Below are 27,671 nucleotides of genomic sequence, written 5' to 3' on the forward strand. Positions count from 1 at the left end.
GCTAATTTTAGTCTTTCTGTTTATTCCAAGGTTTACTGAAGTCATCCGGATCCGGGCCGTGTCCAGATCTGATGGTGGACCTGCGCCTGCACACGTCCACGACACATCCCTGAAGTGCCAGCCTCATCAGCCCTGTGAAGGCCTCATCGACACCACAGCCACCGGCACTGATCCTCAACAAACCCGTCTCCATACCAGCGAGACTCCGACCTCCAACCAGAGGGAACTGGATAATATTCTGAATGTTCTGATCCAATCTGACCTCTGACCTGTAATGCTGCCCTGATCATAATCATACACTGTTCACTGGTTGGCCAGAGGAGAACTGAGAGACTTACCCCTGGTTCACACAGGACGCCGAAGCGACGAGGAACGGAGGCCGCTTCCTTTCGGCGCCCATGTTAACCTATGGTGTCGTTCTGCGGCCGGCCCGCGCCGTGAAGCGCCAGTTTCGGCGTCTGGTCTATTTTTTGCACGAGCCGCGAGTGATCCGCGTCCATTCCGGCAGGAAGTCACACCAAGAAACACGAGACATCGGGTCAATTGTCAAAATATAAGCAATTTTCTAATTAAAATACCGCGAGTATTAACAAAAAGTATTAATACAAGAAGTGTACAAACTTCTTGGTTACAGAAACATGGTGTATTCATTTTATGAGGTTATTTACTTACCCATGATGTAAAAAAATAGCTCTGAATAAACAACAACTGAGCAGAAGCGCTTGTAGAACGCCGCAGAGAATACGCGTCTAGTGTGAACAGGTGGGCGCCGGACCGCGCGTGATTTTCCGTTCCGCGCCGCTTCCGCATCCGGTGTGAACCAGGCGTGAGTCTGGGTTCTCCCGAGGTTTTTTTCTCCATTCTGTCACTGATGGAGTTTTGGTTCCTCCACTGTTGCTTTGGCTGCTTAGTTGGGGACACTTAATATTCAACAATATTATTGATCTGCCTTACTTAAAGCTACAATATGCAAGAATTTTTTTCCACTAGAGGGCGCTACATTCGGTTGCCACGGTAAATGCGCGTTGTGTGCGACTTTTTTTTTTTTTAATAAAGTCCCAGTCACGCCGACCCCCATCTTCTTCCTCCTGACTCTTGAACCTTATCACACTTTTATTTCATTAAAATGAATTAACCGCAAGAAAAGTAAGGTTTAATACTAAATTGGTTATCATAGATGTTACTGTATGTCGAATTCATTGTTGTGATAGCGCGGCGCAGTTTTACGTGTTCTAAACAAAAGTACATTCGAACATACCCACATCATTTGCCAAAATACTGATTAATCTTTATGTATAACACATGCTATATTTATTTACATGGCCATAAACACCAGATAAACAATGTCAATAAACTAATGTTAAAGGGTACATAACATGCACAGTTTCACCTAATCTCATGTTAATCTTGAGTACCTATAGAGTAGTAGTGCATCCTTAATATCTCAAAAAAGTGTTTAGTTTTATTATATTTAGAAAAGAAAAATACAGCTTTCCGATTCTCTCCGGAAAAAGCCGAGGTCCTGGAGGCGGAGCTATAGAGTCAAGCGGTAGTTCTTGATTTCCAGCAAAAGACAGAAATCTGATCCAGTTGTACTTACATGAATGGGGTCTTTTATCACTGGGACCGCTCCACGTTTTAATAGCAAACGATTTGCAAATCCAGCGTCGACCTGAGCCTTGTTAATAAAACATTCGTCACTGAAATGGCCAGAACACACAACCGCACTTCCTACACTCCGTTGCTGCCCCGGAAAAACAAACTGCATCCACTGTTCCTGTAACACTGGGTTCTTTGGAAAACTGAACACGGTAAGCTTTCCCTCACATCCAAATACACACTTTTTTGGAGACATTCTTGAACAAATCCTATGCAGCGCTGCCGATGATTTCCTGTTGAAGCGCGTTGATGTGCGCGGTCTCGCTCTCCTCTGGTCGACGTGTGCGCGGGCGAGCTTTTCCGAGAGAAATGCTCATATAAGGAGTTCCACTCTGGTCTACGTCATTAGATCCACGATCGAAAAAAAACAGCCGAAACTTGTACCAACCCGGAAGTAAGATTTTCAGCATAGAAATTCTCCGTTATTCGTCCAAAATATTTTTTTAAAACTTTGGCCATGTTTAGCATGAGAATCCATCTCTTTAACACTGTAAACAACTCTGAATACATGAAACACCATGGTACCCCCCCTTTAAACACAAACCTAAAGCAATAATACTTCCCTTACATAAACATAACTGAATGCTACATGTGGAAAATATAAAATTAAGCATGCTTTGTCGACAGAACCAGCTGCAATCGGTAAAGAATAATTGTGTTCCATAACGACTGCACGAAACAAGCTAACGTTTGTTGCTTGATAGACGCTACAACTACAACTTCCGCGTTTGTCCAGGACTCCACGCAGGACGAGCGGAAGCCGAGGGTAACGCGGATATGATGCCACTGACCGCGCTATATAAATAAAGGTGACTTGACTTGATGCGTGAGAGTCTGCAGCAGCGTGACTCCTGTCAGTGTGTGTGTGTGTGTGTGTGTGTCTGTGTGTCACCTGTGATGAGCGACTCCAGTGTGTGTGAATCAGTGATGCGTGAGAGTCTGCAGCAGCGTGACTCCTGTCAGTGAGTGAGTGAGTGTGTGTGTGTGTCTGTGTGTCACCTGTGATGAGCGACTCCAGTGTGTGTGAATCAGTGATGCGTGAGAGTCTGCAGCAGCGTGACTCCTGTCAGTGAGAGTGTGTGTGTGTGTGTGTGTGTGTTTGTGTGTGTGTGTGTGTGTCACCTGTGATGAGCGACTCCAGTGTGTGTGAATCAGTGATGCGTGAGAGTCTGCAGGAGAGCCACGTCACCAGACTGACATATTCAGATGAGCTGAAGCCCCGCCCACACGCCACCAGAAGCCCCGCCTCCTCCAACAGCGGCCCCTCGTACCTGCCAATCATCACAGGTTTATGCTTTCATAGATAATTACTTTATAATGGATTTGGGTTAATAAACAAATTAATAAAAAACAAAAGGTAATTGCAACTTTTTTTGTATTTCTACCCTCTTAACATTTAAACTGGAGTCTCTCCACATGAATAATTAACTGGTGGTGAATAATACAAAGACTTTAATTACTTCTTTCCGTTTCTTGAGGTATTTTGTGATTTCAGTTTTGATGCCAATATGTTTATTATATCACATTGTGGAATACAGAAACATATAAAAGTGAACATGAAGAGAGTCAGAACACTTTATACTTGAAATTTGCAATACACACAACACTTAACCACTTTATCAGGATACCAGAGGAAAATACGTTAACTTCTCATCAACGTGCAACAAATAAATACACCCGACCATTAAACATTATCATTTGATCACAGTTTCTAATCACTGTCATAAAAAACAAACCACATTTCTCTTGCGTTTGATCTGCAGCTTACCCGAGCTGATCCAGGATGTCGAGAATATCGCTTTCCATCATAAATACGTTCACATATGATTAAACGAAAAACATAAATCACAATCATGAGCATCAGTGTTTCATTTAAATCCCCCCACGCGCGCGTCTGCAGAAGTGCATCACTCAAACGCGCCCGGGAGGAAACCACAACAGAACAAGAGTTCCTATCCAAACACGGGTTTGTGTAATGTCATCTGTTGACTTTGGTCGCTCGAGATCCCTAAAAATACCATAATAACTATTTCCAATGCCGTGTAATCGTGGTTGTAATCCTGTTCCCACTTTTTTCCCCCTTCAGAATCTGTCATAAACATCCTGCATTCAGTTTTGAGCATATAATCACACAGACAGAAGTGTGAATATAGCAGCATTATGGAATGTCATAACTGATAAGCCCTTAAATAAGAAATCATTCAGCTAAAAACAGAAATGTAGCCATAATTTAGGACATTCAAGAGCACTTAATGATTATTTTTTCAGTGGAACACAAAAGGAGAGTAATGTTAAGCATGTGGGTTAGGGCTGTCACGATGTTAGATTTTTCACACCACGGTTATTGTGGCCAAAAGAATTCACGATATCGATATATCGCGATATCTATAGAATCTATGGGGCGGGGTAGTAGTTATCAGTCAAATTAATTTTTATTTTGTAGTTTTTCTTTTTTACCCAACAAACATAAGGATACTGATAAACACAAGGCACATGCATTTTTACTTCTTGCGTAGCCTACTCAATCTATGGCAAATTTTTGTGAAGGAAGACAAGCATGTGAAGTTTATCTGGTTTTAAACTGAAGCCAAACACTGTCTGAGGTTTCCTGAAGAACTGAAAAGCTCTTAAACCTATTGCCAATAAAGTCATGCAGATAGCAGATTTGAACACAAAAATCAAGTGCAAATACAAATACAAAAATAAGATGAGTAAAAACAGGGTTCTTAATTTTAATAATCACCCTTTATTAAATATATGAACACAGAAACCCCCTGTTAACAGTTAATGTCACGTTTCCCATTCCATGAATAGTAAAATAATAGCCGCGTCGCGTCTGACAACTCGAGGTATCGCACACCGGACGCGCACTTTCTCAGTTTATGGCCAGCAATATCATTATGTTTAAGGACATTATGGAATTGAGATAATGTCTGTACTATGTTATGACTATACTGTACAATTAAATAAAATAGTTGCTGAGTCTGTCATCTAAAACACATTACCTCAGAGCGTCCGTTAACTGAATGCATTGAGAATATCACCTGAAAATCCGATAACATCAGCAATTTTCATTCAAGCAGCTGATTTCTGTAAATAAATGTAAAATTAAATGTAGGCTATATTGCAGCACAGGGTGAAATCATTTAGGATGGTTTGAGACAAATATAATGTAAATTTAATATAAAACTATGTAAATGGCGCTTTGTGTCGCGGCAGGATTTTGAACACGGCCCTGAGCCGTTGCTGGGCGCCGCGGACAGAGCCGAACGGCACCGCCGGTGTGTGTACACTCATACAGAATGTGTTCGAATTTTAAAGACGTGGCGCTGCGCTTCTCATCCGGTGTGCGACCACCTTTAAGGTGCTGTTTTCTTTGAAGCCGAATAACTCTGTTCTTAATACTGGCGAGCTTACTTTTTTCGGGTGTGGACCGAGTGTTTCACTCTAGCTGCGCGGGCGCGGACGAGCGCTGCCTCGTCTTCTTATTGACAGGTGTCCGCGGGTGCAATACTGCCATCTGAGAGGTCAACAAGGTACTGGCGCTGTAGCATTTACGTATCATGTTATCTTAAGAGTCCTATTCATTTTAAACATTGTGGTTATCGCCAATACCGGTATATTGTCACACTCTAAATTAACACGATGTCGATATTTCATGCGTTGAATATCACGATTATCGTCAACACCGGTATATTGCGACACCCCTAATGTGGGTGTGTGTGTGTGTTCGCTTTCACTAACTTTAACCCTACACTGGAGTGTAAAGTGTGTGTAGCGGGTTCTTTAAAGACTAAAGGTGCGTTCACACCGGACGTGAATAGCGCGTCAGGCGCGAGTGATTTCAATGTTAAGGGCTCTTAAAGTCAACGCATCGATACGCATACGCGCCCGCAAGGCTACGCATCGCTACGCTCCGGCCGCCATTATGCGTCTATGCGTAGCAAAATGTGTCGTCCCAGTTTTTGATACGCGACGCACCGTTGCATGCAATACTATGCGTTGTTGGTGGGGGCGATACTGCAAGTATTGTACATTATTAATACGTCCGCATTTGTATGATAGTTCGTCTCAGTGACATGCAAATAAAATAGCGTTGGAAAATGCCTGGAGGGAGATTACAACCACAATGGGAAAAAGTGTAGATAAAGTGAAAGCGGACTGGAAAAGTGCCCGTGACAAATTCACACGGGCACACAAGAAGTGGAAGATGGCATGCAGAAGTGGTGCGGGGGGGGGCAGCTCAGTTTCGGCTACCCCAACATACTGACAGCTCTAAGCTGGTTGTGTGAGTTCGTGAAGCATAGGATTACCGAGTCAAATTTTTCGGTAGGCAAGAATAATCAACGTCGTGTGTGTGTGTGAAGTCACAGAGAGAGAGAGAGAGAGAGAGAGAGAGATTATTGTCCAATGTATAACAATATCAGTGGTGTTGATGAGTGTAGCCTACATATTGTGAATAGATAATAGTGTGATTTCTGAATGTTAAAAGTTGCATTTTTAGGGCTCTAAGGGCTCTTACAGAGTCGACGCGAGCGACGTGCTCCCTTTCATAGTCTACACGTCGGATGCAAGCAACGCGGGCGATACGTGAAATGCAATACACCACTCACACAACAGGGGGTAGCAGAGGCACTGGTGACTTTGCGGGTGATATTCAGATCAAAATAAAAGATCTGAGATCTTCCTCCACTGGTAGAGACTAGAGGAATTAAGACTAAAAATAGAAGATGATAAGGTTTTGTCAGTGACACTTTTGATATATTTATTGATACAAGTTATGTTTTATATAACGTGACTAAATTAAAAGACAAAGTCGTCAGTGAAGATTATGCAACCGTATTTAGAATATAATATAATATAACATGCAATGCAAACTAGTTTGGTTACAGCTCAAATGTATCATTCTCGTTCTGTCATTCACCCTGCCTCCGTTACATATCTCTGTCACACAAGTGTTTGATCACCACATTTGAGTGATCATTGCAAAACGTTTATATATTTATTCTGTTTATACTGTGTATTCTATATACAGTACCCATCAAACGTTTGTACACTACAATAGGAAAGTGTGTCCAAATTTTTGACTGGTACTGTACTATAATACACATAAATAATGTTACTACTGTATTATAATATACACATAAATAATATCGGCCGATATATCGGTATCTGGCTTTTTTAATCGGCACCGGCCCATATCGGTCGGGCTCTACGTAACTTACTGCTTTGACCAGAAGTCTAGCCCAAAAGATGTTGGACTATTTGAGAAAATGAAGATCATGTTAAATGATGTGAAGTTGTTGCCAAAAGTGTGTAAAGGTTGATTTGAAAGGTCCTAGAAGAGGAGTTGACACATCAGAAGACAGAAGAAGCATTTACACAAAACAGATTTTATTTATTGTTTGTCATTTAACAATGTCTTCATTATTCAGTAGGAGCCATGTTATAACTACAGGACAATAAAATGCAATTCAATAAACATCTTTGTAAAGAAGAAAGCTATATTTTCCAAATTTCAAAGGAAAAAATTGAGTAGAAAACAAAACTTTAAAACTTGACAAGAAGTGAATTGGATACTGTAAACTAAGTGCAGTGTAGATATATGTAAACATTTAAGGAATTATATAAATGATAATAAAATACAAAAATTAACTTCACATTTTCAGTGTTCAGGTTTGCAGAGTTAAAAGAGCTGCAGACTTTTACCACACAGCACACAGTGTGGTCACACTTAAAATGTAGATAAATGTATCACCACACGTTAATCTGTGTTCGTTTTTGGTAAACAGCACATATAGATATGTCAGGAATACATTTGCAGGAATACGTTTTTACAAAAGAAACGGCAGATTTTATGCTTGAGATTTCCTTAGTCAAAGTCATTTTAATCTCAGCAAGAGAGACATTTCTGGAGACATTTTCTGCACCAATTTACGGTGGAAATGTCTTTATTTATATAAAGGGAAACATAATTCAGGTGGCAGGTGACGATTCAGAATATAAAAATATAATTGAATATAATGCAGTAATTAGTAAATAGTTTTCTTTTAGCTTAAGTAAATTTTTTTTTGGACAATGCAAATGTGTTTTGTCTATATATTTACATTGCTTTGCATGTTTTCTTATTGTGCCAAAAAACAAAACAAAACAAAAACTCTCATATCACTTACATTTGTTATTTAACATTTCTTGTTGTTTTCAGAACATTTGGGAGAAAAAGCAGAAAAAGTGATGGGGACCTGTAAAGGACACCTGTGAATCTCAGGCTTAGTAATAAGACACATACTCTGCTTTTTGTCTTATGACTATATAGACCAAACTCATTGCCTCCACCGAGGCTTGGCCTCAGATTTCAATAATATGTCAATGTACTTTGGAAGAGTATTTGGCTTCATTTCTGGCTGAACAATATCACATTTTACAACAATGAAAATAACACATGCCTTTCCTTCAGTAACTGTCTGATTAGAGCTGAAGCAATGTGATAGCTGTTGGAAAGTGTATAGATAGCACAGCACACAGTTTTGAGAGTGATATGTGATAGCCGTGTCGACACAGTATAAACCCCTCGCCCTAGATCTGCGATTCTTGCCGATGGAGGAGTTTCTCTCCTTTGACTGCTTTAGCCAATAACTCTGCTTTATGTCTCATTTCTGTCAAGGACTCAACACGTTCCTTCCAGCCGAGCTTGGCCTCAGATTTCTCTCCCTCGATAAGCATGTCAATGTAGTCTGTAGTGGAGAGAGGATCTGGCTTCAGTGCTATCTCTTTAAGTCTGTTTAAACACTTAGAAGACCTCTTCATCAGTGCCACCACCTTAGCCTGCACATCTTTATAGTCAGCCTTCAGCTCATCAACCAGTTCCTCAACAGTTATTTTAGCCTTTGTGGCATTCTGGTACTTTTCTTTCAGGTCTTGCACTGTTCGTTTTTCTTGAACTTCCACATAGTCCCATCTGTACTTCTGATTATAATGTACATTCCAATGACATTTACCTGGACACTCAGTACAGTATCCATTTGTTATTGCACAACAGCTTGCTTTATCGGCGTCATTTGGTATCCCACAGGGATAGTGACAGGTGACATGGCACTGCTGACAGTTAGTGATGTAATTTCCACTTCCAGAAATATCTCTTTGAATGGGCTTTGTGATGGTGACATCAAACTCAAAGTTTTCATTTCTGCTGATTTCTCCCTCATGCTCTTTTAGTTTTCCAGTTGTCTCTTTTATCTCCTCAAGCTTGGCTAACCCAAGCTTAACCTGCTTCTGCACATTTTCAACTGAATTCTCGAGCTGCTTTCTTTCTCTGAGGACCTCTTTCGTCATTTTTAAGCTTTTGGTTTCTATGATATTTAAAGCAGAAAAGAACCTTTTCATGCTTTTTATTCCCATGCTCCAAAACATCTCATCAAAGCCTCCTTCATCATCATCATCCCCACTCATACTGTCTGCTGCGGATGATTTATTGTCTGCAAACAACGCTGAATTATTGAATTTGAAGTGAACTGGCAGCCCACCTTTTGTTTTAGGACACGGGACACCTGAAGCATTGATTGCCTCTAGAACTGGTGGTTGCTGGCCGTCTGCGAACGTCACCAGAACCCGGATGTTTTCTGCCACATCTTTGCCAAAGATTGAGAGCACAGAATCAAACACATATTTCTGTGATGGTGTGAGTCGTGCTAAAGCAGCCTGAGCCACAAAACACACAGCGTCGATTTCACTGACACCACAGTCAGCAGAGAAGAGATTACGTAGCTGTTCTGTGATCATCTGGTCTCTTTTTATGCCTCTTGTATCTCCAAAGCCTGGAGTGTCAACAATGGTCAGAGAGCAATCTATTTCAAAGCCTTCCTGGTGGTTGAGTTTGTACACAGTGACTTCAGAAGTCTGACTTTCAGCTTGTGATTTCAACTGACCCTCATCAACTAACTTAAACCGATATGAATCCTCCCATTTGACACCTAGAATGTAATTGATCAGCCCATTGATGAGAGTTGACTTCCCAGCCCCAGTTGCTCCGAGAACCATTATGGTGCGATTAGTTTTAAGTTTTGACTCTTTACCTAAACTGAATCGCTTGCACCCATCAACACTGATGTGTTCTTCTTTCAGGGGAACTATATAAACAGGGAGAGCCCCTGTGTTGGATTTGAGCAATGTGCTTTTTTCTTTATAAGCATCAGCAAGCCGTTTTTGTTCTTCTTTCAGGGGAACTTTATAAACAGGGCGAGCCTCTGTGTTGGATTTTAGCAATGTGCTTTTTAAAAAATTCATTTTGAAGTCCTAAATTTACAATCAAGATGACCAAGACCAACCCTCTGAGGAGGCAGTAACTAGTTCTAATCAGAGAACAGTTAAGACTCCAAGTCTGTGCAGTACAAGTGTAGGTCTATGTCTTCTGCTCTGGAAGTGCACTCAGGTCCAAATCTGCAAAAGATGAAATGTACAAAAATAAAAATGCACAGAATTCGACCCTCAGTTGTAGCACCACTGTGTGTTCCCTATTGCTACTAGTGCAACCTTAAAACTAACACAGGCCAGATCTCCCACTAATATTGAATTACCTAAGGCACATATACAGTGTACTACTGTCAAGAAGCAATATTAATGTAAAACTATTGTTAAAATCTTTGTGTGGAATATTTTCCATTATAACACGTTATGGGACCATATCTATTGGGTCAACTGACAAATTCAAATCAGCAGTTAGCAAACAGAGCTACATATCAAGATTACGATTAACTTAATTAAAGGGAGTGGTTTGAGGTGGATAATTTTACTTTTCTCAACTACATGCCAAATATTAAGTACTGTACTGCATTTGTAGGATATCTCTTCATAAAAAAGTTATTGTTTTTTAAAGGTCCCGTATTATGCCCCTTTTCACAAGATGTAAAATAAGTCTTTGATGTCTCCAGAGTGTGTATGTGAAGTTTCAGCTCAAAATACCCAACAGATCATTTTTTACAGCATGTTTAAATTGTCATTTTTGGAGGCTCAGAAAAACGCGCTGTTTTAGTGTGTGCCCTTTAAATGCAAATGAGCTGCTGCTGCCGGCACAGGGGGCGGAGCCTCACGAGCTCGCGCTCAGTCTCTCAGGACAATCTCATCTCACAGAATGATGATAATATCAAAAACTCTCAGTAACGGTGTTCATTTCGAGTCGGACAATAATGCCTACAGAGTCAGAGTGCTGTATAGAGATGGAACAGGTATAGTTTAGTTTAATTACGGTTATTATAACGTATTTGTCATCTGCTTGTATGTATCCACTATTAATAGCCTACAAGTCTGCTGTTTCCATGATGATCAAACATATACTGATGAGTTTAATAAAGTTTATTGTACATCACACAAAAGATGAAGCGTCAGTTTTACTCCAGAAAATCACCGTAAGAGCTGAGTAAACACAGTAAGTTATTAGAAGTGCGCAAGTACATAAACGAATTTCAGTAGAGTTGAGGGAGCATTTTCTTTAAAAACAAAATAATTCCACCTCGTCTTCAGCGGCTGCCTCAGATTTCGGGAGTAAACAGAGAGAGCTATGTGGATTACTACATCCAGCCACACAACACCTACAACGCTTGGGAGACGTTCTCATCAGTGCAGCAGCTGTGAGCTCGATCAGGGCGGGGCTATGTTAGAACGGCAGTGTCTGTCAACACTCGTGGGCGGGGCCTGTGCTTAGTGACGTCACTAAAACAGCATTCTGAAAACAGGTCGCTGGGAGACAGTGCTGATGATTTATGGGGATTAATAAAAAAGGAGTGAGTGGATTTTTATCACTATTGGGTGGTTGTGTACACACACTGCCAACACACATTTATGTCCAAACAGCATGCAAAAGTGAATTTTGCATAATAGGTCCCCTTTAACACATGGGGAGGTAAATATTGTTAACATCTAGGGTTATAAGGGAAAGTAAACTGAAGAAAACCTGCTAGCGAGCAGGTTAGACCGTTAGTACGTTGCCATAGGAACAGACTCAGAGTTGCGGCTGAAAAGGCCATTTGACCGAAAACGAGAATACGGTTAATCTTAAAGTGGCTCTTCTGTCCTAATTATGCTTTTAAACGAAAGTTTGCCTCGGGTACATTCACAAAAAGACCCTAGGTTGCATTTTGGCGAGAGATACGCTTGACTTTTTAAGCCACTAGGGATTATATAGGGATCATGTACCTATTCTTAACACCTGCACATTTCCTTTAACATGACAACATATATTTCGTGTAATGGCTGTGTCTGCCTACCTGGCTGGGGAATCCAAGTTAGCTCCTGTATGACCTGCCCGAGGCAATCAGAAGAGTCGAGGGAGAAAAGCCTGCAGGAGTAGAGGAATTACCTTTATATACATTTATATGTATATATACCTATATGTATTACATTTTAATACATGCCATTATTTATTTTATTTTTTTACATTTTTATTTAAAGGAGAACTCCGGTCAATTTTAACATTGAGCTCATTTTTTTGTACATTTGGAGTGCTGTCAATACAGAGAACAACGACAAAAATCGGTGTTGCCTACACCAAGTTATCCTCTTTTTAAAATTTGCACCCTGTTGACTTCAATGGGGCAAGTTTTAAACCTGCGTGTTCACTCCGAAGGAGTCACTCACATGACCTGTGCACTTGTAATGACACATCAAGGATGTTAAGAGGCTAAAAGCAGGTTTAAGACTTGCCCCATTGAAGTCAACAGGGTGCAGATTTTAAAAAGAGGATAACTTGGTGTAGGCAACACAGATTTTTGTCGTTGTTCTCTGTATTGACAGCACTCCAAATGTACAAAAAAATGTTTTTTTGTTTTTTACAAACATAGAAGAACAACGGCAAACTCGGCAGTGTCCTACACAAAAAAAATTAAATAAAAATAAAAATTAATTCATAGTAAAATGTCAATCAGTGTTCAAAATAACAATTAAATTTTTTCAGTTATACCATACAATTATAGTGCAATATTCTTTATCTACATTTTACTGCATTTAAAAAAAAAAAAAAGTAAAAAAAAATGAAAATGCAAGAAAAATAAGCAAGAAAATCCCCCTTCACTCACATTTTATTGTGTCCAACCAAAATAATGAATAACCGGATCCCAAAGATCCTTAAACTGATCAACTTTCAAGTGAAGTTGGGCCGTAATTTTCTCCATACAGTATATCTCCTTCAACCCATTGCTCATGTGTAGGGGGTTGGACCTTGAGCCAGGACTTGGAATTTTTCTTGCCACTAAGAGTAATATCTGAATCAATTTAGTGTACTGTTTGTTAAGACCCTCTCTTGGGGCTACTCCTATTACACAGTGAACAAATTCTAATGACAGATTACATTTTAACATGACTTGAATTTCCCGCGTAACTCCTCGCCAAAAGGGTTTCAGGATAGGGCAATCCCAAAAAATGTGAGTATGATCTCCAATTTGGTTACAATTTCTCCAACACAAATTTGATTTACTTTTGTCAAAACTGAATATAATTGAGGGAGTCCTAAAGAATCTCATCACGACTTTCCAACCGAATTCTTTTGTGGTTTTGTGACTAATTTCACATGCATAAATCCATTCTTCTTCTTCAATAATAATATTTGCTTCTAATTCCCATTTGCCTTTTATGTCAAAAGAATCATCTAACAATTGTGACTGTAGGAAATTATACAAATTTGAAACTGTTTTTTTTTTTTTTTTTTTTTTTCAGTGATATTTTTGATCAAATAGGATTCCATTGAGGTAGGCAATCTTTTCAAGGATTCCCATTCCCCACTCCACCTTATATAGTCCCGTATCTGCAAATATCGGAAGAAATCTTTGGAGGATAGTCCATGTTTGTCCTGTAATTGTTTAAAGGATTTTAGGATTTCCCCATCAAACATCTGGTGTACAGTTATCAGTCCCTTCCCTGCCCAATAAAAAAAAACAGGATCCATTTTACTTGGAGGAAAGTCACTCAGTTTGGCTATTTGGAGTGCACGTGAAGTTGTTAGAGGAATACCCAGTCTCTTCCTCAACATTGACCATATACGATGAGTACAGGCGATCCATTCATTTTGTATTTTAAGTTCTCTCCATTTCTTTTGTTCCAAAAATAATGCTGTCTCTAAGGGAACCGATGGGCTTGAGAGATTCTCCAACCATAACCAATTTGTATCCACATCCTGAATCACCCATTCCACTATTGCTCGTAACTGTGCTGCCCAATAATACAGCTTGAAATTGGGTAGACTTAAGCCACCAGTTCCCTTAGAGCTGCACAGTAATCTCTTCCGGATCCTATAGGTTTTTTCACATGCCATTATTATTAGTATATCGAAACCTCTTTTTTACCTCATGCAAAATAACTTCTGCAAAACTCAAACTGGGAGCAAAATTGACCAGTGCATTTGTTATACTTGTTCAAGATGATAAGACAAATAATTCTAATACTAGAATGAATTAATACAATTATGTTAATACAACTAATATATTCACTATCACAAACACTAAAAGATAAAAAGTGTGGACTTACAAATCAGTGTGTTCAGCAAGTTACCGCTCAGTTTGTCTCAGGAACGGAGCACGAGTTCTGATTTAGTTTACTCTGCTGCTTCCTTTTATACACTCAGCCTACAGTACAGTCCACACACACACACACACACACACACACACACACACACACACACACACAGCAAATTAGACCATTTCTCAGAAACCTCTCTCCATAATATTGAAAGCAAAAAGTAGCTTTTGCATCTTTGCACTCAATTACTGTATAATAGATTGATAACACATGCATATAATTAACCAAATATCTAAAACAGAAGAGTAATTAATTTCCAAAACCTAATACTGAAAACCATCACATGTAAAAATACTCAAAACTTAAAAATAAGTAGTAAATTAGCACAAAGTTTAGCAACTTTATTTAGCAAAGTTGAGTTGGAAGCAAAGTTCATAGTGAATGCAACTTATAGACATATACATTGACATGGCTTCATTGAGTTAATTATTAAATAATCACTATAGTAGAAGCATAACACATACTGTAAGCATGCATTTGATAAGTCTAAAGTTATCTAACTTCACTTTTCTGAACTGTTAATCTTATTACCAGAGGTCTGAGATAAACAGGGACATAAAATGACTTACAGCAAGTGAGACCATTTCCCAGAAACCCACCGTCTAAACCTGAAAGTGAACGAAAATTGCTGAAATGTTTTATTAATCATTAGCAAGTTGACTATCGGAGCACAAATGTAACCCCCTATAGAAGAACTTTGGTCAACACATCCACAATGTTTATGATGGTCCTTATCACAGCCCAAACGCTCTTACTGTAAGACTGAAAATACTGGTTGAGGCCCTGGTCTGAGACAAAGGGCTAATTACCATTTGACCTCCCCCATACGACCTCACTTCTGCAAACTACTAAGAACTCACACAAGAATATGGTTTAATGTGAATGTTTATCATTGACTGTTATGTTTTTGATGTAATTTGAAATGTCTCAAAGTGAGTGGTACAGATATCTCATATCCAGATAGATAAAATAAAAGGTAATAAGGTTTTAAGAGTTTATGGATAACTGACTTACAAAGGAAGGTGGTCTCTCAAGCAAATGGTCACCCACCCCCATGAAGGTGCGACCACTGCATGCAAATTTATTTTGTTAGCACATGTTTCCATGTGAAAGAGGTCTGACTATTTAATGAGATGCAGCAGAGAGTTCGGGGCCTTTTCTGTACCTCAGATCGGTCCGTTAGGCTGAGAGAAAGAAATCTCTCAGCCTCACGTATTTCTTAAAGTTGGGTTTGCATCTTCTCTCTATTCCAGAGCATTTGATGTTTTGTATCGATTATCTTTGAATTGATTATGGAATTGGCATGATACATTTACCTGACATAATAAATTGTTACATTTGATTATTCTAACTGACGTTGATATTATTTTCATTGAAGAGTTAAATGGAATAGTCAAACATTCACTCATGATTAATGATCCACAGATATCATTAAAACCTTTTCATTTATGGAGTCAGATGAAATTAACGAGTAAATACATATGATCAATGTATTACAAATTTAACCAACCAATACTTTGCATGAGTGAGGACAGAGCACGTGATAACCTTCCCCGTGTATTGGCGGACCGGCAGATTGGACCAATATATAACGGGCCTTACATTACCTCTACACACCCTGCAGGTCAAGTGATTTCTGGGATGTCAGGCTGATTCTCCTCTGTGCCGCCCCCTATTAATGAATAAAGATCTAGGGGAGTTTCCCTCTCAGAGACCATATAATGTCTGAAACTCCAGCTGTGCCTCAGATGATCACACACATCTTCACTGTAAGTACATTCATTCTCTTCTGTTAATGTGCTGTTGCATGCCCCAGTTCTGCTGTGGAGCAAGAGTCCTGCAGCTTCTCCTTGCTTAACCAGTGACTGTGGATATGTTGTATATGATGTGTAAGCAATGCAGTAATAGTAATGCAGTAATAATGTCATAATAATTTCCCCGAGGGGATCAATTAAATTATTCTGATTCTGAATTAGATAGATCAAAAAGAGGCTCCATAGAAAAGGAGAAATTGTTCACAGTAGGTTTATGCAAATACATCTGCAAGAAGGAAAACAGTGTAATAATGTATGATACCTATTAAAACAGAGTTTTTATAGAATGTAATGTAACAAATTTACAATAAGTTTAGAAGTCCACCTTTTACTTTTGCTTTTTTTATTATAAAACATTTGACTATTAGATAGATAGAAGATAGAAGTTTGCAAAAGTGTATTTGGAGTAAAATAAGCCTGTACTCATATTAGCAGACATTGTCATCACTTTGGTACAGACTGATATATCAATACAAATATACAGTGCAGAATTATTAGGCACGTTGATTTTCTGATCATATTTTATTCCCAGGCACATTTTGCCAATTCCAAAAAATATTAATCTTAATAACTACAATTAATTTTGTATTTAATCATTTATAAGTGATATATAATTGTTCATGAAGGCTGGAAATGAAAAACCCCTTATATTATTAGGCAAGTTTTCTTTTACAGATAAAATAAGCCAAAAAAGAGATTTAACTCAGACTGAAAAGTAAAAAATTATTAAATGCCCATGAGAAGAATGCAATACTAATGCAGTATTAGAGATTGCAGTTAAGGCATGACCACTGGACAGTGAAATGCTCATTGGGTCAGCAGGGTCAGACAGAAACAGGTGGAGAAGAAAAGACACATGTTACTGTAACTGCAGAATAATGAAGAATTAAGGTGAAGAATTAAGTGTGAAACCATCAGGAACCCTTTAGTCTCCAGCGCCACCATTTTCCAGAACTGCAGCCTACCTGGAGTCTCCAGAAGTGCAAGGTGTCAGAGTCTCAGAGACTTGGGTTAGGCAAAGAATCCTAAAAAATAACCCCCACTTAATAAGAATCACAAGCTGAAGTGTTGTGAAATACATGAAGACTGATCTTTATAGGCTTTATAGACAGACAGATTGAGAGTGACTCTTGAAGACCAGCACCACATCCTCTTCTACCACTGATTGAAGAATTCATCTTCCAGAATCTGACAGTAAGTTTTGGGAGTTCATTTATAGTCCATCTCTGCAAAACGGACTTCAGGGTAGGAGATGGACTAAAAATAAACTCACAAAACTTACTGTCAGATTCTAGAAGATGAATGTCTAGCTATAAGTGATTTCAATTTTACCACCCTTTATTTGGTAGCCTATGTTTTAGCCAATGTTTGGCAAATAACAGGATTCCTATTTTTTATAATCATTTATAGGCTTTGTTTAGCCTACATGTTGTTTTTTGTGAAGTTGGACTGAAATTACTGAGTCGTATTTCCAGGAAGCCTAAGGAAGTATTCACACCTGCCTTGTTTGGTTCGATTGAATCGAACTCTAGTTCGTTTCCCCCTTGGTGCGGACCTTTTGGGCAGGTGTGAATACAGCAATCGCACTCGGGTGCGGACCAAATAACCGAACCGAGACCCAGCTGAAGAGGTGGTCTATCACCAACTTCTGCAGCAGGCTTCCGACACAGATCCTGTTTTTGACATTAACCTCTTTTTTCTTTTTCTTTTTTCGGAAATGCTCATTCCGAACTTAAATGGTTGTAATTCAAGAATGCTTTGGAATATAGATGTAAGATTGGTCTTGTTTTAAAGAAGACATTTGGCAGATTTTTGTAGACGTGAAATAAATTAAGAAAGTCAAACAGAAAAAAAGTTATAGAAGATTGAGTTTATGAAAATGTACAACGTTAAAAATGTAATTATTCATATTTTATATAAAATTTATATTTTCAAAACCCGGTGGACTCTAAAAATGCAAAAAAAAAAAATCAAAGCCAAACATCTGAACAAGCTGTGTTTCAAATTTTAGGTTGATATCTCAAAAAATAAGCTTTCAGTAAGATTTTGTTTGGGCGCAGTACCACACTTTTTCACTAGTTGACATTACTGCCCATATAAGGGCGCCTCCTTTTCCATATGTTGTTTGAGTGATTTGATCCATTATTTTTACAATTTTTACAATTTTCATACAATTTATGAAGTAGACATTCTATTCAGAAGTAGTTTTGGAAGTTTGGCAGATTTTGAAATGAATTCAACCCCTAAGAAACACAAAAATAACATGTATGTGCATTGCAGCTCGCTGCCACATCGCAAATGGTGAATCTATAATTTTAATCTTTATATTTAAAACATTTTTAGACCTTTTTTTCTAAAAGAATTGAATGGATGCTATCTTTTGAACTCTTGGCATGAAAACAAACTGAGGTTTCTACCATTTTTTCATGACTTTTCATGTTCATCACTATTTCAAAATAAAGGTCTGAACACGCATTAGGAGTATGAAAATATTCTTGTTGCAAATTGATCAATTACGGCTCCTCTGTAATTTATTTTGAAAATCAATCATCAAATATGTAAACTAGAGATTGTAAGCTTTCAAATGATATATAGTTTGTCAAGATTAGTTTAGGTTTAGTATAGGATATTACTGTTTTATGTCTATGCCAATTTAAGGGGTTAATTCAAATTCAAGAATTGAATTGGAATTTAGGAGTCATTCTCAATTCAATTCTGAATTGTACACAAGCCTGTTCTGCAGCACTATGGTTTTACAACTTACAACACTTCCACCATAACAACTTTATAATTTGATAATATGGCTTGTTTTAGAGCTTGTTCTGTTCAGAAATGTTGCTTTACTATACTTATCACTGGTTCAATCTTCCTGTAATGGAAATGGTCATTCTTGTGAAGCTTGGAATTTTTATACCTTGGCATTAACCATTTACCATGCAAAACCATGATTAACCATAATTTAATTCATCTTCTGTTAGGAGAAAAGCATATGTTGGTCCAGAATTGAAGTCAGTATAGCAGAAGCTGACAGGTGGCACGCATTTTATTTCTGTTCTTTTCCCAGTTTATTCAACTGTCAAGACTATTTAGTTTGTTGCTTTCCATTTTCTCATTGTATGATGAAAAATTAATTCACCGACAGATGGCACAATCAGCTCAGTTCTATTCCATCCAGTCTGATGTGAACACTGTTGATTAGTAAAATAAATAATAATAATAATAATGAACACAAAAGAAACATATGGTTGTTAAATTATTTTAATTGTTATAAAATACTGTTTTAATTATTCTTATTTCTTTTTATCATTTTAATTTCTTCTATGTAAAGCACTTTGAATTGCCATTGTGTATGAAATGTGCTATATAAATAAACTTGCCTTGCCTTGCCTTGCCTTAAATGTAATTCTAAACTAGATACTAACTTTTTTTAGTTTGTCATTGGTTTTGCAAGATTTTTATTAGCTAAAAAGGTTAGATGTTTATTAACCTTCAGACGATCATATAGTTTTTAAACTTGACATCATACAAACTCCTCCAAAGGAACAGTTCTGTTTTTTTAAAGTGTGGATGTATGAGCTGTAGAGCTGTGAATCTTCACTCATCTCCCAATTTGATTCGATTAAAATTATCAGGTCTTCGATTCGATATCACTATGCATCACGATGCGTCAAAAAAAAATTTCTATTAAAGCCATATAGGATATTTGATTTGACAAACTTGCATTGTCAAGTGCAATGCCCAGGCTGCAATAAGTAACTTTAGACTGGAATGATGAGGTGTTTGGGTTTGTTTCTTTAAGGTAGCTACCATGAAGGTTTACCTATTTTGGATTAGTCATATACCCCCCTACTTTTAACCTGCAAATCTATTGTGCTGTATTGAAATAACTGACCTCAGACAACTCTTTAACAAAAAAGGTATTGTTTACTGAACAATAACTTAAATGTACAAATAATATTTAGCCGTTAGATTGAATAACAAAAAAAAAAAAAAAAACGTAACACAAACTACACTCTTCAAATATGCTAACTGCAATATTTCTCCAAATGATATTACACACAACTACCCCTTTATCCGTTTCTCTATCAGTTTCCACTTAAAACACTCCAGCTACATAAAACAACAATGGGAAATGGAGCTGAATGTTACCTTGGATGACGATGTTTTGGTTAACATTTGCTCTGGCTGTCATAAGGGTGTGGGCAGTCAGGTCTGGAGGGAGTTTGATTGGAAGACGAAAACCAGATTTTTCAGGACTCAGGTTAAAATCTTTCCTCGCCAAGAGTATCATGAGTGACAAATGTTGGAGGAACTGTGGATTGGTCGGTGATCAAACTCACATCTTTTGGGACTGTCCCACCATACATAACTTTTGGAAGGACATTAAGGGTATTTTGGAAAATCTACTAAAAGTGAGCATCCCAAATATTTTTACTGGATATCTTTCCAGACAATCTTTCTCAAGACCAAGCATTTCTTCTCCATCTCCTCTTAATGACGGCAAGGAAAATGATAACAATCTTTTGGTTAAAACCTGAGCCACCTACCGTTACGCAATGGACACAAAAGATAAGACAAGTTTATTTAATAGATATTTCAGCACTGTTTTTTGTTACAATTTATGCAGGTACAGAAATAGATGAATTTATGGCAAGAGCGCACCTATAAAAATCTACATCATAACAGGCGTTTCTGGCGTTTGTCACAAAAAGTCGACGCACACACTTTTAATAATTGAAACTTTGGTTTTCATGCTAAAAGTTCATAATAAAACATTTAATCTAGTATTTGTCAATAAAAAAAAATTATAAAATAATATTATCCTCTAAAAAGTATAATATACATATTATCCTCTAAGATATAATATTATCTTTTTTATTGCCTTTTTTTATTACATCACATATTTTAGTAATTATCATAAATTAGGTATCATTTGAAAGCTTACGATCTCAGAATTCATCCTGTGAAAACTGTTTTGAAATTGGACATTGTGTTACCATAGAAACGATACTCCTCCCCTGCACAAAGCTCCTCCCCTTTTGGGCGTCGTCATGTTTCATAATTTATGATCAAAATATTTTCTAATCTTGACAAAACACATATTGTCAGAAAGGTCTGAGTCTCAAGGTTCCATATTTTGTGACAGAAGTGATATTTGGACAGAAATTTATTAATTTGTTATGGTAGAATGCATACAGTTAAATTCAATGGAATTCAATGACACCCGGTGGCTATTTTTGGTAATACGCCTAAACAAAATCTCATGGGAACTTCAATTTTTGTGATATCAACTTCAAATTTGGAACACAACTTGGTTAGATATATGGCTTTTATAGTAATTTTTTTGTAAAACATATTTTGTAAAATATTTATTTTATATAAAAGAAAAATATTAAATAAATTATATTTGATTTAATGTAAATTTAAACTTCCATAACTTTTTCATACTTTAATTTTTTGAAGTGCTTTCACTTCAGTAATAATCTGCTATTTTTCCCTTTAAAACAAGACCAAACTTTGGTCTATACTCCAAAGCATTCTTGAATTACAACCATTTAAGCTTGAATAGTGCATTTTAATGTCCATTCTCAAAAGGGGGGTGACAGTTAAGGGGTTAATGGAACGGTTGACAGCACAACTGCAATTAAAAACCCCAGTTTTTGAAAGAAGATGGGGTCCTGCTACCGACTTTCTGAAATAGGACATAAGCCTATGCCTTAAATTGTTTGTTTCTGATTGTAAATAATGTATGAAGCCCAGTCTCAGGACAATGTTCATGTTTTTTTTTTTTCTTTTTTTTTGTGTGTATTCACAATAGAGTTAAAAAAAAAACACTCCAGCTACACAAAATTATTCCTCCTTACAGCAGTTTCAATGTAAAACGTACACAAACCCTATTAAACCACTGTGTTACCCCACACACACTCACACTCACACTCACACACAAATAAGTTGCGGGCCTGATGGTAGCTCGTGTGGACGTTATCTTCAGTGAAGTAAACACACAGAAATCCAACTTACAGTTAGTTGTTAGTCCAAGAAACAGCTCCAACACGAAAACGAAAACCAGCTACGGCAAAGTCCTCTTCAGTAGGGAAACACGCTGTCGTCCTCTCCGGTCCACAATCAGCAACTCTCCACCGTTAGCTCCAGCTTTAGCCAGGCACACTAGCACTAAACCCCTGCTGTTAGGCAAGAAGCGTGCCGTAGTGTACACCTCTTCAGCTTAAGTCTCTCGATGTTTCTCAGTTTCCTTTCCTCTTCTCGATTTGCGATTCTCTCCACTCTCCCGTGTCTCCGCTCCATTTTGCGCGTGTGTGTGTGTGTATCTGCGTTTGTGTCTTTGTGTTTCTTTGTATATGTATCTGTCTGTCTGTGTGCATGTCTGCCTGTCTCCGTCTGTCTGTCTGTCTGTGTGAAATGGGTTAGGCTACGGAGAATGTTATTTTTCATTTGAATGTTTATGCCGCGGACGGAAAATTAACGAGTGATGTCATTGCATTATAATCGATTATGGTCGGCCACTGCATCGATGCAGTATCGTCAATCACCTCATCCCGATGCATCGATTATTTGATTAATTTCAACACCTCTAATGAGCTGCTTCTCCATAGTCAGTGCATTAGCTTCAGTAGATGGCGGTCGGCGCGCCCCCCAGTTTGGAGAAGCCACTTGGAAGCTAAGCAATATACTGCTGTGGACTGGGGCAGCAGCTAAACGTATTTTAGAAGACATCTCTATAAGTTGCGGTAGACAATATATTTAGAATGTTTTCACCGCTTTACCTTGCCGTTAGACAGCACTTTCCTACTGCACATTTTCTCAACCGCAGAATATCCGTATTCCTATGCCCATTCAGTCTCTCTCTGCAAAGGTTCTTCTTCATACACTGGCTCCACTGGGAACAGCATTTTGTCATTGCTGTCACAATCGCTCAATTTTAATTTCTTGTAGTTGTTTAGGTTATTCCATAAACAACCTGAATCAAATGCTGATCTGCGGCGTAATACAGTCACACTCATGCGTAGGAATGAAGAAGTTCTACAGTTTAGAAAAAGTAGTGCCAAATGAAAGGCCTCTGTGGCAAAGCGGTGAAAATATTCGAAACATAGTGCACACTTAACTGATATTTGATTTTTTTCTACGTGGTCCTTTATTTTAGGTGTCTAAAATATCTTTAGCAGCTGCCCCCCCCCCCCCACAGCAGTACATTGCTTAGCTTCTGTGTCGGAACACTTGCCTGCTTCTCCAAACTGGGTCCAAACTACTGTAGCTACACTGACTATAGAGAAGTAGCCTACCTCATTCAATTACACTTCAAAAGATCCAAACTATCCCTTAAATTTAACTCCTAAAGTGTTCACCAAAAAGCAACATGTTTTATTTACTCTTGACTTCAGAGGAGCTTGTCTTTGTTAATGCAACTATACAAGATGTCAGAAAACATGATGAGCAGTAAACTAACATACTTTCTGTTTTTCCTAGTCTAGACTAAGCGATGGCTGACGCCATCAGAACGATAGAGGTGGCCGCGCTCGGCCGGCCCTTCAGCCTCGGGATGCTGTATGACTGCCGCCAAGATTCACTCGTCCCTGGTAAGATCCACATGTAAAGTTATTAAATGGAACTGAACGACACAATTCCAAACCAAGCGTATGCAGTAAAAGGCAATCTAACTTCCTTTAATTCTTTTCTGGCAGGCATGACACTGTGGGACTGTGATGACTTGGAAAAAAATACAAGAGAAAGACCACAACACAACAGTGACTTTGAGATAGTTGCTTCTGAATCAATTGAGGATAAATCCTCAGCGCTAACAGTTGAAGCCTCTCTGAAAGCAAGTTTTTTAGGTGGACTGGTCGAGGTTGAAGGATCGGCCAAATACCTGAATGATCATAAGGCATCCAAAAATCAGGCCAGAGTAACTCTGAAGTACAAAGCTACCACAAAGTTCCGGGAACTGTCGATGAATCACCTTGGAAGAGGCAATGTTAAGCATCCGTATGTCTTTGATAAAGGATTAGCAACACATGTAGTCACAGGTATCCTTCATGGGGCACAAGCATTTTTTGTCTTTGACCGCGAAGTGTCCAAAAAGGAAAATCATCAAGACATTCAAGGCAACTTGAAGGTGATGATCAAGAAGATTCCCTGCTTTGCAATAGAGGGTGAAGGTTCGGTGAAAATGGAAGACAAGGACAGAGAAAATGTTGACAAATTTTCCTGCAGATTCTTTGGAGACTTTTCAATTCAGAAATCTCCTACATCCTTTCAGGATGCAGTAGAAGTCTACCAAAGCCTGCCAAAATTGTTGGGAGCCAATGGAGAAAATGCCGTACCAATGAAGGTCTGGCTGTTGCCACTGACAAGTTTAGATTCTTCTGCTGCCAAACTTGTCCGTCAGATAAGTATAAGATTAGTTCAAGAATCACAGACTGTCCTGGAGGACTTCAGTGAGCTGGAAATGAGGTGCAATGATGCACTGAGGACCACCACTGCACAGCAGTTCCCACAGATCGGCAAAAAGATTAAAAGTTTTAAAGAAATGTCCTCTGAGTTCAAACTGGAATTCCAACGAACCTTGGCAAAGAAACTTCCATCAATCCGAGGAGGAGGAGAAGAGGAGGCTGGGCTCGCAGACATCCTGAAGAAGAGACATTCTTCTCCTTTCAACAGCAAACACCTGACCGAGTGGATGGACTGTAAAGAGAGAGAAATCTGCATGTTAAAGTCTTTCACCAACATGATGAAAAACACACAGATTGTCCCTTCTCAAAATGGTCTTCATGAGGAAATTCTCAGTGCAGACCATGCTGTGTGTTTTGTTTTCACCTCACTTGGAAGTGCTGAACCGTACCTCTCAGCTTTATCAAACTACTTAAAACAACCAGAAGACCCTCAATGGGCACATACCCAAGATGTAGAGAAGGAACAATGGTACCTTTCAAAGAAAGTAGCAGATTCATTGCGGAACAAAGCAAAGCTCTTCAGTGATTTTGCAGAGGCTAACAAGGAGAACAAGAACATTAAGTTCCTGACAGTAGGTTCAACAAATGAAACACAGAAAGGTTCAAGCATCTACCTTTATAAAGAAGGCGTTTCTGTCAGTGAGAACTTTGAGCCGCCTTCAAAGCCGGAAACAGTGACAGTAAGTGATATAAACCATAACAGTGTGACGCTGATGGTTTCTCCACCCAGATTTGGAGCAGAGGACATCACCTCCTACTGTGTTGAGTACTGTGTCAGTGGAGAGGAGGGATGGAAACAGAAGACAGCACCAAAAGCTGAAGAAGTCACAGTGAGCGATCTGAGTCCTAACACAGAGTATATGTTCAGATGCAGAGCAGTGACCTCAGCAGGTTTTGGGCCAGCCAAGGAAGTCCCCGGTTCCACTAAAACCTTACCTTGCAGCCCTCCTGGAAAACCTGAAGTCGAACCAAATTCAAGTGAGATATCCGTTAGCTGGGAGAAACCTGCTGAGCTTGGACAAGATATCCACATTTTGAGCTACATTGTGGAGTTCGCCAAAACAGACAACGGGGTTAAAGAGGAAGATCTCCAATGGGATGAAATGATGGCAGGAGCTGAAAAGGCAATAATATCAGAGCTTCAGTCAGGAACAAAATATGTTGTCAGGGTCAGATGTGATTGTGGTGTGGCTGGCAGAAGCAAAGAAAGCATCCCTGTTAATGTCTGCACAACAAAACGTGAATTTGCACGTCTTTCCGAGTTCCTCAAACATATTAGCAAGAGATTACATTCTGAATCTCCATCAGTTTACAAACTGCCTCTGAAAGAAGAAGATATGGATGTTGATGGATGCCGGAGGTATAACCTTGGCAAAGAATGCATGAGGGAAAATCGCACAATAATGCTTCTTGGAGCAACTGGATCAGGAAAGTCCACTCTGATCAATGGAATGATCAACTACATTGTTGGTGTAGAGTGGAAGGACAATTTCAGATTTCAATTAATTGAGGAGGATCAGACGAGATCACAATCTGAAAGTCAGACATCTGAAGCCACTGTGTACAAAATCAACTACCAAGAGGGGTTTAAAGTCCCCTTCTCTCTGACCATTGTGGACACACCAGGGTTTGGGGACACAAGAGGAATAGGAAGAGACAGGGAGATCACAGAGCAAATCAGGAGGCTTTTTACCTCTGCTAATGGGGTAAGTGAGATTGATGCCGTGTGCTTTGTTACCCAGGCCTCTCTTGCACGACTAACAGCAACACAGCGATATGTGTTTGACTCGGTACTCTCCATTTTTGGCAAAGATGTGGCAGAGAACATTCAGATGCTGGTGACTTTTGCGGATGGCAAGCAGCCACCGGTTCTGGAGGCAATAAGCGCCTCTGGGGTTCCATGTCCGAAAAATGATATAGGGCTTCCAGTTCACTTCAAGTTCAACAACTCTGCATTGTTTGCAGATAACAGAAGCAGCAGTGACAGGGCCTGTGATGAGGGATCTGATGAGGATGATGACAACTTTGACGAAATGTTTTGGAACATGGGTGCCAAAAGTATGGTGAAGTTCTTCACTGCTTTGAAAAAAATGACAACCAAAAGCTTGCTCATGACCCAAGAGGTTTTAAAAGAACGAAAGCATCTTGAAACAGCAGTTGAAGGTTTGCAGCCGCAAGTTAAAGCTGGATTAGCAAAACTTGAAGAAATAAGGACAACCAAAGAAAAGATTAAAGAGCATGAAACAGCCATGACTTCAAATGAAAACTTTGAGATTGAGGTGGACGTTATTAGGCCAGTCAAAAAACAGCTCACAAAGAAAGGAGAGTACATTACCAACTGCCAGAAATGTTCAATAACATGCCACTACCCGTGTGCGATAGCAGATGATGCTCAAAAACATGGCTGTGCATCGATGGATAGGACAGGGAGGTGCACTGTCTGCCCTGGAAAATGCATTTGGAATGTGCATTTCAACCAAACATACAGTTGGGACTATGTTCAAGTAAAAGAGAAGCAGACACTGCTGGAGCTAAAAGACAAGTACAAAAAAGCTACAAAAGAAAAGATGACCGTTCAGGAATTGATTGAGAGGCAAGAGGAAGAGATTGTTCACCTTCAAGACATGATCGTGTCCCTCATGAATCAGTCGGCTCAATCTATAACTCGTCTGCAAGAGATCGCGCTGAGGCCCAACCCTCTGACCACTCCAGAGTACATCGACATGCTGATCGAGGGCGAGAAGTCAGAGGCAAAAGAGGGTTACACGGCTCGAATTCAGTCTTTGGAGGCAATGAAGGAAAAAGCAAAAATCATCTCCAAAGTAGCTAAACAAGATAAACTCACAAAAACAGAAGAAGAATTGTCTGAACAAAAACGGGAGAGAAAAGAAAAGAAAGGTTTTCTTAAGAAATTTGCAAATTTCTTTGGATATTAGTGAAAAACATGCCATGGCTGCAGCCATGTGTTAGTATAAACCAGAACAAAAGTGAGTTAATGGATGAAAAATAAGTCAAAAAGACAGCTGAGCAATTGTAAGACCATTGGTATGTTGAGATGATTAGCATTAATGTGTACATTTTGTATTGTTATGATGGTAACATGCTATCATTTTGTAAGTTATCATGCTAAAGTTATAATGGTATATGACATGTTAGCACTTCCGCATTG

At 38.9% G+C, this 27,671-nt stretch overlaps 3 protein-coding genes across 4 annotated transcripts in view; 1 reads left to right on the forward strand and 2 right to left on the reverse strand.

Moving 5' to 3' along the window:
* fam98b (family with sequence similarity 98 member B) overlaps nt 1–3,616 on the reverse strand; it is a 17,768-nt gene extending 14,152 nt beyond the window's left edge. The window contains exons 1-2 of one of the 2 annotated variants that reach the window (XM_079853788.1): nt 3,428–3,616; nt 2,782–2,930 (exon numbers count right to left, since the gene is read on the reverse strand). In XM_079853788.1, coding sequence (XP_079709914.1) covers nt 2,782–2,930; nt 3,428–3,468 — 190 coding nt within the window. In that variant the 5' untranslated portion in view covers nt 3,469–3,616. The remainder of the gene's footprint in view (nt 1–2,781; nt 2,931–3,427) is intronic. The other variant, XM_079853787.1, reaches the window with a different exon arrangement.
* A 3,988-nt stretch (nt 3,617–7,604) lies between these two features.
* LOC307148267 (uncharacterized protein) lies at nt 7,605–14,913 on the reverse strand. The gene is made up of 4 exons (XM_079853666.1): nt 14,790–14,913; nt 14,170–14,267; nt 11,919–11,989; nt 7,605–10,095 (listed from the first exon to the last, which is right to left on the reverse strand). The coding sequence occupies exon 4, from the start codon at nt 9,940–9,942 to the stop codon at nt 8,236–8,238; it is 1,707 nt and encodes a 568-aa protein (XP_079709792.1). The 5' UTR covers nt 9,943–10,095; nt 11,919–11,989; nt 14,170–14,267; nt 14,790–14,913; the 3' UTR covers nt 7,605–8,235.
* Nucleotides 14,914–15,954: 1,041 nt separating this feature from the next.
* LOC307148200 (uncharacterized protein) lies at nt 15,955–27,438 on the forward strand (the record flags this gene model as incomplete). Its single annotated transcript, XM_079853555.1, has 3 exons — nt 15,955–15,989; nt 23,520–23,629; nt 23,735–27,438. Exons 2-3 carry the CDS (start codon nt 23,533–23,535, stop codon nt 27,436–27,438), a joined length of 3,801 nt encoding a protein of 1,266 aa, XP_079709681.1. The 5' UTR covers nt 15,955–15,989; nt 23,520–23,532.
* Between the last annotated feature and the right edge of the window lie 233 nt (nt 27,439–27,671).

Source organism: Squalius cephalus, assembly GCF_949319135.1.
Source record: "Squalius cephalus genome assembly, chromosome: 20".
Taxonomy (NCBI): Eukaryota; Metazoa; Chordata; class Actinopteri; order Cypriniformes; family Leuciscidae; genus Squalius; species Squalius cephalus.